Source organism: Pomacea canaliculata, linkage group LG6, assembly GCF_003073045.1.
Source record: "Pomacea canaliculata isolate SZHN2017 linkage group LG6, ASM307304v1, whole genome shotgun sequence".
Taxonomy (NCBI): domain Eukaryota; kingdom Metazoa; phylum Mollusca; class Gastropoda; order Architaenioglossa; family Ampullariidae; genus Pomacea; species Pomacea canaliculata.
In genome coordinates this window covers 31,463,324-31,477,200 of record NC_037595.1, presented here as the reverse complement: position 1 = coordinate 31,477,200, position 13,877 = coordinate 31,463,324, and the positions used below count along the sequence as shown (strand labels likewise).

Genomic DNA, 13,877 nt, shown 5'->3' with positions numbered 1-13,877 from the left:
TGCTCTTTAACAGGGACTGAGTAATCAGCGGCTATGGCTGTCCTCCACGCATGTTGTAATGACGTCACACGAAACAGCTCTATAAGAAAATAATAAACATACCTCATTGTGTGTGTGAGACTCAGCTCGTGCTGTTTTTTTCCCGAATGGAATAAATAAACTTGTATTGGCAAATAAATCTTGTGTATTCTTGGCAACAGTAACATCACGAATTAAGGGCAATACGTACGTTGTGGAACGCGCAGAAACAAGGACGTTAACTTTTATTCTGTAGTTCAGTTTCTATAGTATCTGACTGTATATACATAACGAGCCAGTGAAATCATCCGATCCGACACATCTTTGTAAGCTTTTTTTTTGCGGAGAAGCGGGGCCTTTTGTGGATGCCTAAGTTTGTTACGATCGGGTGTGAAGCAGATTGGTTGGGGTAGGAGGGGGAACACAACGCGAGGAACCGACGATCGAGTAAGAGTTAAAAGTTTAGTGAAACTCTCCTTGGGAACTTCCATCCTGTTCACTGGAACAACAGAGAGAAACGGAATGATTGAGAATAGGGCTTTGTGGAGCCTGGACAGTGTTTATAGTTCGGGTATCAGTACGATATCACGACAGCAGTAATAGTTTTGCAACACTATAAACGCTGAGAACGTTAACGAATTTTATTTACCATACGATCTTATGTATAACCCGACTATCTGCACGTCGGAAATACTCTTTATTCTTCTGTCATGCATAACTATATCTAAATTCCTCTTGTGATTAAAATGTTGGAAGAAATCTAGTTGAACGATATTTCGGTGGCGAGGACCAATCATCGCGAGATCTCGAAGCATTATGGGCGGTAGCGAGAAGAATCAGTGGGAGCCATTGCACAGCACGAAAGTGCTTCCCGCGTGTGAGAACTCATAATATTGCGAGTAACCTAACATGAATTGTGCTGTATGCTTAGTTTGAAATGAGGATTATCGTTTTATTCAGTGCAAACAATCCAAGTACGCATGCATCTGTGTAGCAGACAGTGACATTTATTCAGCGCCGTAAGCGCTAAAATGTGGGAGGAAGACTTTAGTCATCATGCAATGTGAATGGAAATAATTCTGTTGGACAAAGAAAGGAAGTTCTTGAGGACAAAGAAAGTGCTAAGATGTGAGTATATTGAAATATTCGGTAACTTTTAACACGTCTTTTAATAAACTGTACGAAAACTTGATTTAAGTAAACATGGATAGGTATCAGGCCATCATTGATCAGATGTGACCACAGAGCACACAGCAAATCATTTTTATTTTCTTGTAATCGCAGATGATTTTTTGAAAAATATATGTTACTTAGCATACTGAGCCCACAGTCAAATAGACATGACCAGTTCAACTCTGATACTTGTGATTACGTCCTCCCGTGATATGCTGTTCTATTGGTGTATATTTTGTAAAATTAGTACACATGCATACGGGTATCTGAAACCATTAGTTACATGTGACAGTAGTATGCTTAATTTTCGGGAAACTTTTATTCTCGGATTAAAGGAAAAATGATTATTAAAGGATTAGTCACTGTTAAACAGGTGAATGAAAGCAGAAACTCCCCCCCCCTCCTTAGAAAAAAAAAGGTGTAACCCATTCCCACATAATAAGTCTCATTTGTATCTGCATGTATTTACTATTCGTATTTTAGACTAGAAGAAATTACGTTATATATAGAAGAGTATGCACTTGAAAGTCACATTTTTGACCAATATTTATACTTTTTTTTATAAAAAAGTGGATGTAGTTACTATGAAGTAATAGTAAGCAACTAAATTCCTGCCTCAAACAGATTACATGCTTGAAGCTGAGTGCACCAAGCGAGACTCCCCTCCACATTAACAGTCAGCTTCATCTGATGCTCTACTTCATAATTTTCCCCATTTGCATGCAGTCATCTTTCATTTTGCTCCACCTCTGAGTCAGATCATCTCACCCATGACCACATTATCTAAGTAACTGAAAGCTGAATTGTCAGAGGCTAAAAAAAGAATCAATCGCCAATGACACTAGTAATTATTAATGTCAGATATTCCCAACAGGGCTATACATTTTTGAAACATATATATATATGCAGGCAAAACCTCGTGAAAAAGTTCAGCCATCATTTTACAAAACAAAAATGGCTGCTTGTCAATACACATGAAGAAAATCTATCTCACAATGGCATATAAACACGTTTCTCTTTAAACAGGTTTTTGTCCTTTATTCCGTTTGTATGTTTATGTTAAACTTTTTTTTTGTTTGTTTGTTTACCTTCTAGTTCTCTCTGTTGTTATACCTCTTTACATCGTTTTCGTCTGTGTTTGAGTTTGCATTTGGAGCTTTTGGGGAACCAGTCCAATTTTTACCAAAAGTTGATTTGATTGTGGCACAAGTCAATTCAACCATGCCTATAATCATTTCGACTAAATGATCATCTTTGCTAAAATTTGGCCACAAAATAAGTGAATTTTGTTTTGGTTAGACACACATATTCTCACCTGCACAAAGAGCAAGATGTATGTGTATCAGCCAAGGGCTTTCAATGGGGGTGGGTGAGAAAATGGATTCAGGTTAGTGTAAATCAGAATTTTCGCACTTATAATGCTTTATGTGTTTATTTAAAATGTGGGGTTTTTTTTTTTTTATTCACGAAGGGGGGGAGGTGGAGCAGGACTATTTCTGTTGTGGTAGATTGGATTGTCTGGTTCTGCTCTGATGTTCATGCCTGTCCCTTGGTGGCAGACGCCAGTCCATTGGACTCATTGAGCTCAGGTGTTTTTGCTTGATTGCTCTCAGGCTGCAGACCTGTCATTTTTTTAGTCTACCCTTTTGTAGGAGATTTTGATCCATATATCACTTAAAGTGTAGAACAAGGAAAGGAGGATAGAAGGGACACAATAATTTTGTCATATCATGTGACTGATTTGCAGAGAAAAATGTTATGTTTATATACACTTAACAACAAATGTGCCGTTATACCAACTAATGACTTCTGTACTTGGTGTTCAAATCGACTGGGATTCAAGACAATATATTATAAAGACCATTCACTCAGTTGATTTATTTATTCAACAGTTAGTCTGACACGTGGTTACCTCCCTTGGCTAGAGCATGTTCAAAGTGGTACGTTCACTACTAATGGCCTTTATAGTTCATACTGTTCCATGCAAGATTATATTTTTTCATATGAAAAGATCAAAATTGTCCTTTTTAGGAGCTCTAATAAATAATAAACAAAAGAAAATACAGTTACACCCCTTATTTACACTTAGCCTCCTCCACCCCCAGCAGTGATTATCAGAGGCATACACTAGGTACATTTGTTCTTTTCAAAAGTGCTATCACAGATGGCCTGAAGAACTTTGTAAAAGCACTTCTCCATCTACGTCTACAGGGTAGCATTTAGAAATGGTGACGTAGTGGGCAAGAGGAGTCGGTGATGATGCTTACAGTACTGGTTTATAGATTACTTAATAGACTTTGTGGAAAGCCTATGATGTTACTATCCATTTTGTCTACCATCACCAAACAAACCATATCTTTGATGGATAGAACACTTACAGATTAATTGTTAAAATGCTTTTGATCAGGCTGTGATACACTGTGATCCAAGTACCACTGACACCGAAATTCCTCAATTGCCTTAGCAGGAAAAGGCGCTAATGTGCTTTCCTGAAAATGATTCTAGTGTTTTCCTGGAAGAATATTTTGTTGTTCAGCACTGTGCTAAGGTAGTAAAACTTTGCACATGTTCTACTGTCTTATTGCCAATAACTATAGATAGATGACAAGTTCTCTTTTCCTTCTATCGAGGATCAGTTCTTTAGTTTTAGAAACTTTGAACACTAGAAAGCTTTCTTTAAACCGTGAATGTTCTTTTAAACATCAAGAAAATAGCTTGCCAGTCAGTCCTTCAGCTAAGCAATTGTTTGCAAACCTTAGCACAAACTGTTCGTTTTAAATTTGATTGGGAATGTAGTCCTTATAGAGATTTCTATTATAGTGCAAAATACATCTGTGAAAATGTTGCTGCAGCGTATAAGAGGGTGTTGCTATAGAAAAGGTTTTAATTAAGAGATTCCATTGTGGCTTAATTATAAAATTTGCTAAAAACTAGAAACACTTGCCACTTGTGTTATTTGGTAATGTGGCTGAAAATAACTTCTTTCATGGGATATTTCCTTTTTCTTACTTTTTCGTTACTTGCTGACCATCTATGAGGTTTTAATTTATGCAGCTGAATATTTCTCTTTTCAGATAAAAGATGTTCTGGAAGTTTAACTTGTTAACATCCTCCCATGTGGACACGCTGCTTGAGAAGGAGGTATTCTAACTTTTTCTGTATTTATGGAATTTTTTTTAATAGTTCAGATATATGGAAGCAGTACACAAATGTACATTTCAAAGTCTGAATATGCAGTCTTATATAAATCTACATATGGTTAGAGTTACTTATTCACAGCTATATCAGAAGAAACAGAAAATTTACAGCAATTTTTGCAGCAAAGGAAAAAAATTATATAAATAAATATGGATATGTGTAACTAAAATACCAGTAAGTCCTTGTCTATTGCTATAATATGTCAGTATGTTAAGGCATAAACTAAGCAGAAATTAATTGCTCTTATCTCAGTCCACCCTAGCAATGCATGTTTATGTAGATCCAAAAGGAATGAGGTGTGGTCAATGGAATAATCCTGGAGTCTGAACATATCATTTAAGAAGGCTTGTAGTGATGTAATCTGATCATGTTTTATGCTGTGCCAGCGACTAAGGCTGTATCATGGTGTAGCGAGACAGTTTTTCCACCCAAGAAACTTTTTCCAAGCGAGGAATGCAGAAGCTGGGTTTTCTAGTGTTGCTGAATGATTTAGCAAACATTCTCTTGGTATTTTTTTATCATAACCAAAAATAAATTTTTAGTTGTATGTGTTAGCTTTTTCATGTTATTTTTATTTAAATTTGACTTGTAGTTACTTGTAGTTACTCTTTAGCAGACGACCAAACACCCACTCGCGCAGTGATATCAAAAGAAAATAGTCTGCTATCCACATCTCTTTGTAAGCTGTAATAATTTGAACCTAAAAGTTTCATGTGTTTCTCAACTGTTAAATTTCATTTTGTAGTATCCTCAGACCATTGGCTCTCGCTGAGAGTTCGGTTCTGTCCTTACAACAAGACGCATACCTCACTTGGAAAAAGTTTCTTGGGTGGAAAAACTGTCTCGCTACAATGGCACCTTCTCTGATGCTTATTACAGAAGTCAAAGATGCCAAAGAAAGACCACGTAGTTTTCCCTTTTTAGACAGTTAAATTATATAAAAAAACTTATCTTAGTACCAGGTCAAAACTAGACATCTAGTAATTCATTTTGGACAGATTGATTAAATAAAAAATGTGACTCAATTTTTCATTTTAAACTTTATTTAATTTAAAGCATATATTGGAAGTTCAGGAACAATTATCCAGTCCCATAACTATTTGCTGGAAAATTGGATTTTGGTACAGAGCAGGAAGATACAGAACTCACATCAAGAGCGAAAAATTAATGCTAGGAAACACACAAAATTAGTGGAAAAAGCTTGAAGTGCAGCAAGTACTTATCCTGGTCTTATTCCAGCTTTGCAAGAGTGAGATTCTTTAAACTGCTTTCAGATAATCATTTATTTGATGCAGTACTTTTTAATTATTTTTTTAAGGTTTTTTTTAAATTAAACAGATTTGTAAATTGCGACTGGCTGTACTATTCCTGTTTCTGAAATTGTGATGACCTTTGACCTGTTATGTAAGGTGGTTTAACAAAGGGTGTCCCCCCACATGGCAGGTTTGACTGTAATAATCTCTTGTCTGGGAAAGTCGCTTCCTACCCATCAGTGGTGGGCATGTGATAAATCATGAAAGAGGTAAAGTTCAAGGGGTGGGTTCTGCTTTGCAGGTGCCATTTCCTGGACACATTAACCTCTTGATGCTTACTGCTCATACAGCTACTACATTTATTTTTCCAAAAATAAAAAACCTTTCAGTTATGAGCAAAATTTATGATGTACAGTACCTTTTTATTTCCCTGATTTGCATTTCTTGGAACTCTGGTGACTAAGTTTTTTTTGTTTTTTTATTTTCTACTTCTGGTCTTTCTTCTTAAAGGAGGTGACTTTGAGAGAACTGATGGATGAAGATGACATCCTTCAGGAGTGCAAAGCACAAAATAGGAAGTTGATTGATTTGTAAGTATTGATATTTGTTTAAAAATAAAAGTAGTTTATATTAGATATCATCACAAGCTGTTCAAAAGAAGTGTGCGATCGTATAAAAATTTGTTCTTTATATAGCAAATGATTTAATGGACCATTAAGTCTTTCTTCACGCAATCAACACGGTTGGCTGATTTTGCCCCGCTCACTTGTTTACGCAGTATACACATAGGGCTGATGCATTGTTGTAATTTTTTTAATTTTTTTTAGGCCTATACAGCTTGTGGGTTAAAAGAAAAGCTTAATAAATAAGATAGTTTAGGCATTTCTGAACACATTATCTCCCTTACATGACGAAGGACGTACATTTGAACAGAAGTCTCGCCGATATTCTACACTACCTGTCCTTTTCGATTGTACACATTGTTAACATCATGCGTCTGAAATGTGGAATAACAACAGAAAGAACATCCCAGAGGATGATCTTGGCATTTTGAGTCTAGTAAAGATGTCTAGCCTTCCAGATTCTCCACTGTTGAACACTATTTCTGCTTCCCCAAGACTTCGTTCGCTTTTTATGGCTTTGAAAATATTTTTTCTTTACACATCAGGTATTCTCCATTTAATGTTAAATATAATCTTTCATTAACTTAATGTTAAGCAGAGTTAACATGTGGGTAACCTTTAAAGAATGCAATAATGCTAAACGTGGTTTTTAAACACGATGTGCATTTTAGTGGTATTCATATAAATCGAGGAAAACGTATAGTGATGACCAAGTTTTCTCTGTTGTAGTCTGACACAACCTGCAAACATGGAGGATATGGTGTCAATGATCATCAGGGAGCCAGCAGTTGACATGGAAGAGCGACTGCGTTTTAAGTGAGTAAAGAGTTAGTTGCAAATTTTCACTCACAAATGTAAAAAGTACAAATATTCTTTTTTAAAAGCTTGCAGGCAGGAAAAGCAGGAAATGTATTCATTTTGTTCCACAACACTGACATCAAAATATGTTGTACGATCGTTTTGATCAGGGATGCACAACCTATGGCCCGCGGGCCATATCCGGCCCGCGAAACCTCTGCCCACAGTGCAGGAAAGTAATAAATAATGTTAGTAATAAAAAAAGACCCCAAAAACCGGAAAGAAAGGGAAGAAGAAGTATTTATCCCTACGTAGGGGCGTCTCTCAATCTTGTTTACGATAGACGAACATTTCGATTTAGTCCTCCGACTTGGTGTCTCTACGATGCAGCCGGACATTCAGAAGTTGGTTTCGGGTAAACAACTTCAAATATCCCACTAATTACTATGTAATTAATGGTAAGTACAACTTTTTTCCAATAAAAATGGTATCTGCTCTATTTGTTTTCTTTTTTTTGTATTTGTGCGATGAAGTGGCCCGTGACATGCATGTCAGAAATGTGTATGGCCCGCAGGCCAAAAAAGGTTGGGCATCACTGGTTTTGATTGATGCCTTTCATAAAATGAGAGATTTTTTTCGGCGGCAGTAGTACAGTCTCAGGCACAAAACATGCAGAAACATATCACAGATTACAGATTCTTTGATAGCCATCAGAAATATCTGTTACATCTGAAACCTGCCATTATCCGCCTTTATTGACATTATCATTATCTGTACCATGAGCATTATTCCTAAAATAATCCATTTACCACTAATCCACCTTCTAACCATTTTACTTTTTCCATCTTTTGACTAGTTTATCTGCTTGTCTGCAAAGAGCATGTTCTAAGGCTGTTCTTCAATTTAGAGAAGGCATATAACACTATCTGGAAGCAAGGTATTGTGTTGGACCTTTAAGCCCTTGGCTACTGGTGTCATGTGCCAATTTTCATCCAAAACGTTCTTTCCCATTGCCTCTTCCAAGTCCGCTTTGGGTTTGTCCTCACTTCAGGAAATGGACATCCGTCATGGCAGCATACTTTCACCTACTCTTTTCAACATCAAAATAGATTCAGTCTTTAAGTCTGTCCTGGTTTAGCGGCCTCGTATGTAGATGATTTTACTATCTGCGTGTGAGGGTTATGCCTACTGTGTCTTAAATACCATCTTCATCTGTGTATAAATGGTGTGCAAAAGTGGGTGACAGAAAACGGCTTCAAATTCTCTGCTACAAAGTCAGCATGCATCCATTTTTGTAAAGCTGCAAGGCTGTCAGCTGGGAGTGGTGGACCATACAGTCCTGTTCGTCTGTATCATGCCCTGGTCTGCTGCAAGCTCCGTCATCTGTGACTCTGCATGCGATTCTTATCTAAAAGTTTTCGATCTTATTCACCATCAAGGCCTCTGCATCTGTTTGGGTCTCTTTTGTAGCACTCCTATACAAAGTTTGCATGAAGAAGCTGGTGAGCCTCTACTTTCTCTTTGCCGTCTGAAACTCAGTTTCCTATATCCTGGAAACCCTGCCTACCTTGCTGTTTTTGGACCTAGTATGCTGTCCTATACGCCATTCGCACCAAGGAGCAAAAACTATTATCACTCCATGTTGCACCTCACTTACAAGCTGCCGAAGTAGATATTCAACAGGTAAAGCCTCTTTCTTTCCTGCCAGCTCCTCCTTCGATGTTCATCTCAATCTTACAGCCTGCAAAAAAAGTTACACCAGTAAGTTCATCTTTCTCCAACACTTTCAGGAATTTTTGTCTGACTATCCTGAATTCTTTACAAACAGCTCCAAAGTTCCAAATGGTCTCGTAGCTGCAGCAGCAGTTCTGTCCTGCTAGTTGCAACAGGCCTCTTCAGCCCAACTTTCAGATGACTGCACTATTTTCCCTGTACACCTTTATGCCATCTTACAGGGCAAACCTTTTTGATCATTTCGCACTCACTTCTCTCCATGCTCTTCTTTCCAGTTGATTTTACCACCTTCTAGTGGTCCAGCTTCACACAATTTATGGTGGCTCTCTGCCGTCCAACAAAGACATTGTTTTATCTGGGCCCATGGCCATTCCAGTATCTCAGGCAGTGTCTGAGTGGACCACACTGCCAAGGCAGCTTGCCAGTCTCCTGGTCAGTTGCAGTCACTGGTGTCATCTGACTTCAAGTCTAACCTCATGGCCTATATGCAGACCCTGTGGCAACACCACTGGGACACTCTGGGCCAGAACATGTTACACACCACCCTTCCCTGTCTTTCAGACCGTGCTGCCATGTGCGATGGGAGGAGGTATTTCTCAGTAGATTAAGGTTAGGACACACCTATGCCATACAGTTGCGCCTTTTACAAGGTGGACCTCACTGGTTGTCCTTGATGTCGGGGAATTTTTACAGTTGAGTATGTTTTAATAAATTGTCATGGTCTGCTGCCGAAAATTGCTGGCAGATACTTTGTTTTTCCTATTAAGAGCCATTCCATCAGCAGCTATTTTTTTTTTTTTCATTTTTAAAGAGAATAGAGCTTTACCATTAGATTTAAGGTTTTATATTTTGCTAGATTCTGGTTTAAGGTTCTGGTTTACTGATAGCTTTTAAAATCACAACACCCCTCTTTTATCTGTTACCTACTCTTTTGTGTTCTTGCTTCTTGTGTTGTTATATCATCTTGGGGTTTTTAGTTCCTAAGCATTTTAAAGTATGATTACTTTCTCTTGTGGTAATTTAGCCTTAGTTGCTGGCATGGCATAAAACATCCAACCAACCATCCCTGCCTTACCCTCCCCCAACCCTCAGTCAGGTAGATATTTCTAACAGCTGGGTCAGCTTTAGAAAATTTGCTGCACATGGGTATTGAATCAGTGCCTTTTAGGCTCAGATGCCAGTGCATTAACCAGTATGATTAACCATTAACTACTTGAAGTACTCTCAAAGTGATAATAATAATTGTAATGAATGCTTGTATAGCATGGGATCCTAGCATGTGGCCAAGCTTTCTTCTTCTTCCTCTCCTTGTCATTAATTACTGCATTCTTATGTTACTTCATTTTTTTCAAGCACATTCGGCTTTTTAAAAATAGATGTTTTTTAATTATATATTAAAATAATTTTATTCTGTCTTTTTCATTTTTTCGTGTTTATAATTGTGTCACTTGATTGAGCAGTAGATTTAAAGTTTGTACATTTTTCCTCTCTTTTAGGTATCCAAACACAGCTTGTGAGTTGTTGACTTCAGATGTGTCACAGATCAATGATAAATTGGCCAGTGATAGAGACTTAATAGATAAGTTGTACTACTTTTTGGAAGCTGACACTCCTCTGAATCCTTTGCTTGCATCTTTCTTCTCAAAGATTATGGGTCTGCTGATCACAAGAAAGAGTGAAATGGTTTGCAACAAATTCTTATTATCACAATTATAGTTAACTGTGTGATGCCTAAAAATTTGTTTCTTATGTTTTATTTGACCAGTTTTGAAAAGCTTGATATTGCTGTTAGGTTACTAGGATTTATCTGTGACATACATTTCTGTCAAGAAAAAAAATACTAGTACCCTACTGCAACTTTTGTCTTGATGTTGTTTGTGGGATGGCTAAAATAATATGTTAAATAGATTAATGTCTAAATGCATTTATGTGTCCACTAAGAAATAATTTTCTTTCCAGATTTTTGAATATTTGAAAGGCCAAAAAGACTTTGTCGGCAGCTTACTTCATCATATAGGCACATCAGCCATTATGGATTTACTGCTTCGCCTAATTACATGCATAGAATCACCTGAAACAAGACGTGCTGTGATAGAAGTAAGTATGGACTAAACATGTCATCGAGAATAGTTTTCTATTCCTAAATATATTGAGTAGTTTTTGATTAGAGAATGACTGACTCACTTTCGACATGAATTCCTTTTGGTTTTGTCTAACACACAGCTTTGCTACATTTTTTTCATTCCTTCATACCTTGATTCATATCAGTTGACAAACGGTTATGCTAGTCTACCAATACTAGGATCATATTTATCGCTTTCGGTTAAGCTTTAACTGATGGCGGTTGTGTGACTGTCATTTGGAACCAGGTGTATTCGTGGGCTCAGATTTGTACTGATTGATGGCCCCTAGCCATTGTCACCTTCCATAAGAATTGAGCCCTGTGGGCTTGGCTTCTCGTGCCAGGGGTGACTGGGCTAGCCCACCCCTTTCTCTTTTACTGTTCTTTCCCTTCATACCAAACTCTTTGGCCTGGACTTCTCGGTGGGAGACCAACCCTTCACTCGTTAATCCTCCCGTGAGTACATGTAAGAGGTAGACATGCACTGGACACAAGTCTACTGATTAGTAAATTATTTTTGTTGCACACACTTAACCATTTTTATTGCATGTTAATAATAAATGATAATTTACAAAGCACAATATCTTGGTGGTCCATTAAATCATTTGCTATATAAAGAACCAATTTTTATACGATCGCACACTTCTTTCGAACAGCTTATGATGATACCTAATATAAACAGGGTTAGCAGGCAAGGCTACAGCTACTTTTTTTCAAAACGTAGCCAGCTACACTACAGCTACAATTTTCCAAAACGTAGCCAGCTACTTTGGGCTACTTTTAAAATGTAGCCAGCTTCTTTTGGCTACTTTTAAAAGCCTGATGTTATAAAAAGTTAGCTGTAACCAGCTGGCTCTAGCAACATACACAAACATCAAACATACACACAAAACACTATTACTTGCTAACACAAGAACTGGTTTTTATATACATTGACCTTTATTCTGATCTGAGACCACCAAAAACTCCATATTAACAACAAAATGCAAAGGTATAAAACAACCTTTTGACTTAGTGCTGATAATTTGTGAATACTGTTAAAACAAATCTACATGCTTTCAGTCCTTCATGGAATTGACCAAAACTTTGGCCTCGAAGTGTCACCCTAGTGCGCAGCTTTGTCATGATAAGTCCTGCCAGACTGAACACTCTCTCAACCGCAGCACTCCTTGGCAAGACGGTGTTGGTGCGCAAACAGATTTGTTTGATCGTGGGCTATTTGTCCAGTTCATTGACATTCTGCGACAATCCAGACATCAGGAAGGTAGTTGCCTCAGGGGTGCCGGTAACTTCTTCATAAATGAAGAAGTCTGCCTGTTCAGCTGAGCACTTGGTTGGGGACTGGACTGGCGTGTTGATCAATGGCGTGTCCATCAATGCTGCCTCTGCAGTCAAGAGGGATCTGCATTTCTCACGCAGGGTTTGGTCCCCAGTCCACATCAACTTGCACCTGAAACAATAATATGCACAATAATTAATGCTTTGTTTAATTTCGTTATTTTTTTTCTTCTTATTGTTGTTTTGTAATTAATTTTATAAAATGTACTGGTTTTTATGTACTTATTTTGATTTGTAGGCAAGTGTCAAAAGACCAGTGACAGTGAATATTATGTTTTGTTTCTTTTAATCAACACCCCCCTCCCCCCACCTCCCGTCAAAAGTTTATTTTTTAATTTATTTACGGATATTTGTATAGCGCTTATTCTCGTATAATCTGAGAACTAAGCGCTTCACATTCTTCTCATTCTCAAAAGAACAGTGACACAGAGTAGCTTATAAATGAAGAAAAAAATACACCAAAATAACGAAAACTCTCCCTCACCTTGGGTTCGACACAGTTGCAAGCAGGGTGTCTTGGTCCTTATAGGCATCAGCAAATCTGGTCTCCAACCCATTCAGGATAGCAGTAGCTAGGGGACCACAGATTTCTAGCTTGGACTTCTGTTGCTCGATGCGGGTCTTGAGGGTGTTGAGCTGACTGAGGCAGGAGGTATCCCAAGCCCACGCACTTCTCGCCCTGCAAGCAGTCGAGGCACATGAAATTTGAGTTATGTGACCAAGAACAAAAGATATTAATTGTGGATACATCACCCTACTTAAAATAAAACTAGTAAAACAAACAAAAAAGGAGGAAGAAAAAAAAAAGTAAAACTTACCTCCAACATTTGGTTCGCCGTTTTCCTGCTCATTAACTGGGTTTCCTGGCCAGTGAGTCTGGACACGAACTTTGAAAACTTCTCGTTCTCCAGCATGAAGAAGGACAGGTTGCATTCCAATGTCACTTTGACTTTTACGAGAATATTACTTCTACCAGCTTGTGCACGAATGGACATTAGTAACACTACAATGTGTCTGACTGTGTGGAGTATTATATTTCTGTGTGAATGCCCCTGTGTGGGAGACTTTCTCTTCTCAAAGTGTGACCGGTCAAAATGGCGACGTAGCCATGCTGGTTTATACCTGAGACTTTCTGTTATCACTGCAGTAGGCCACACACTGGCCCCTGGTGTGAATTTAAGTGACATTCCGACAAAGAGCTGGAAAAGAATAAAGAAACGGAGAGGATCTAGAGGAGGGGTCAGAAACAGGAGAGCGTATCGACATTCATTACCAGCCATCTCCCTCTCCAATGTGTGTTCCCTTCAAAATAAACAGGACAAACTATGTGTACTGATGGAATTTGATGAGGACTACTGACATTGTGACCTCTTCTGTCTTCTGAAACATGGCTGACAGATGAGGTAACATTTGAACTAGAAGGATACACAGCGATTCGATTTGACAGAAATGCACGAGCAACAAATAGGGGGAGACTTGTGTATGCTTGTAAGTGATAAATGGGCCACGAACTACACAGTATGGGAAGAGAATAGTACTCCCCATTATGAGATATTGACAGTGTTCTTCAGGCCACACTATTTACCTTGTGAATTCAACAAGATCACTGTGATACCTATG

At 38.1% G+C, this 13,877-nt stretch overlaps 2 protein-coding genes across 7 annotated transcripts in view; one reads left to right on the top strand and one right to left on the bottom strand.

Annotated features, from left to right (window-relative positions):
- Nucleotides 1-818: 818 nt before the first annotated feature.
- LOC112567133 (serine/threonine-protein phosphatase 6 regulatory subunit 3-like) overlaps nt 819-13,877 on the top strand; it is an 88,717-nt gene continuing 75,658 nt past the window's right edge. For 3 of the 6 annotated variants that reach the window (XR_003099760.1, XM_025243684.1, XM_025243683.1), the window contains exons 1-6: nt 819-1,146; nt 4,266-4,332; nt 6,153-6,232; nt 6,995-7,081; nt 10,294-10,480; nt 10,757-10,894. Coding sequence is in view for 5 of the 6 variants with exons in the window: in XM_025243684.1 (XP_025099469.1) it covers nt 4,273-4,332; nt 6,153-6,232; nt 6,995-7,081; nt 10,294-10,480; nt 10,757-10,894 (552 nt within the window). In the remaining variant the exon portion in view is untranslated. The remainder of the gene's footprint in view (nt 1,147-4,265; nt 4,333-6,152; nt 6,233-6,994; nt 7,082-10,293; nt 10,481-10,756; nt 10,895-13,877) is intronic. The other 3 variants (XM_025243685.1, XM_025243682.1, XM_025243681.1) reach the window with 1 other exon arrangement.
- LOC112567134 lies at nt 12,124-13,041 on the bottom strand. The gene is made up of 2 exons (XM_025243686.1): nt 12,742-13,041; nt 12,124-12,369 (listed from the first exon to the last, which is right to left on the bottom strand). Exons 1-2 carry the CDS (start codon nt 13,005-13,007, stop codon nt 12,135-12,137), a joined length of 501 nt encoding a protein of 166 aa, XP_025099471.1. The 5' UTR covers nt 13,008-13,041; the 3' UTR covers nt 12,124-12,134.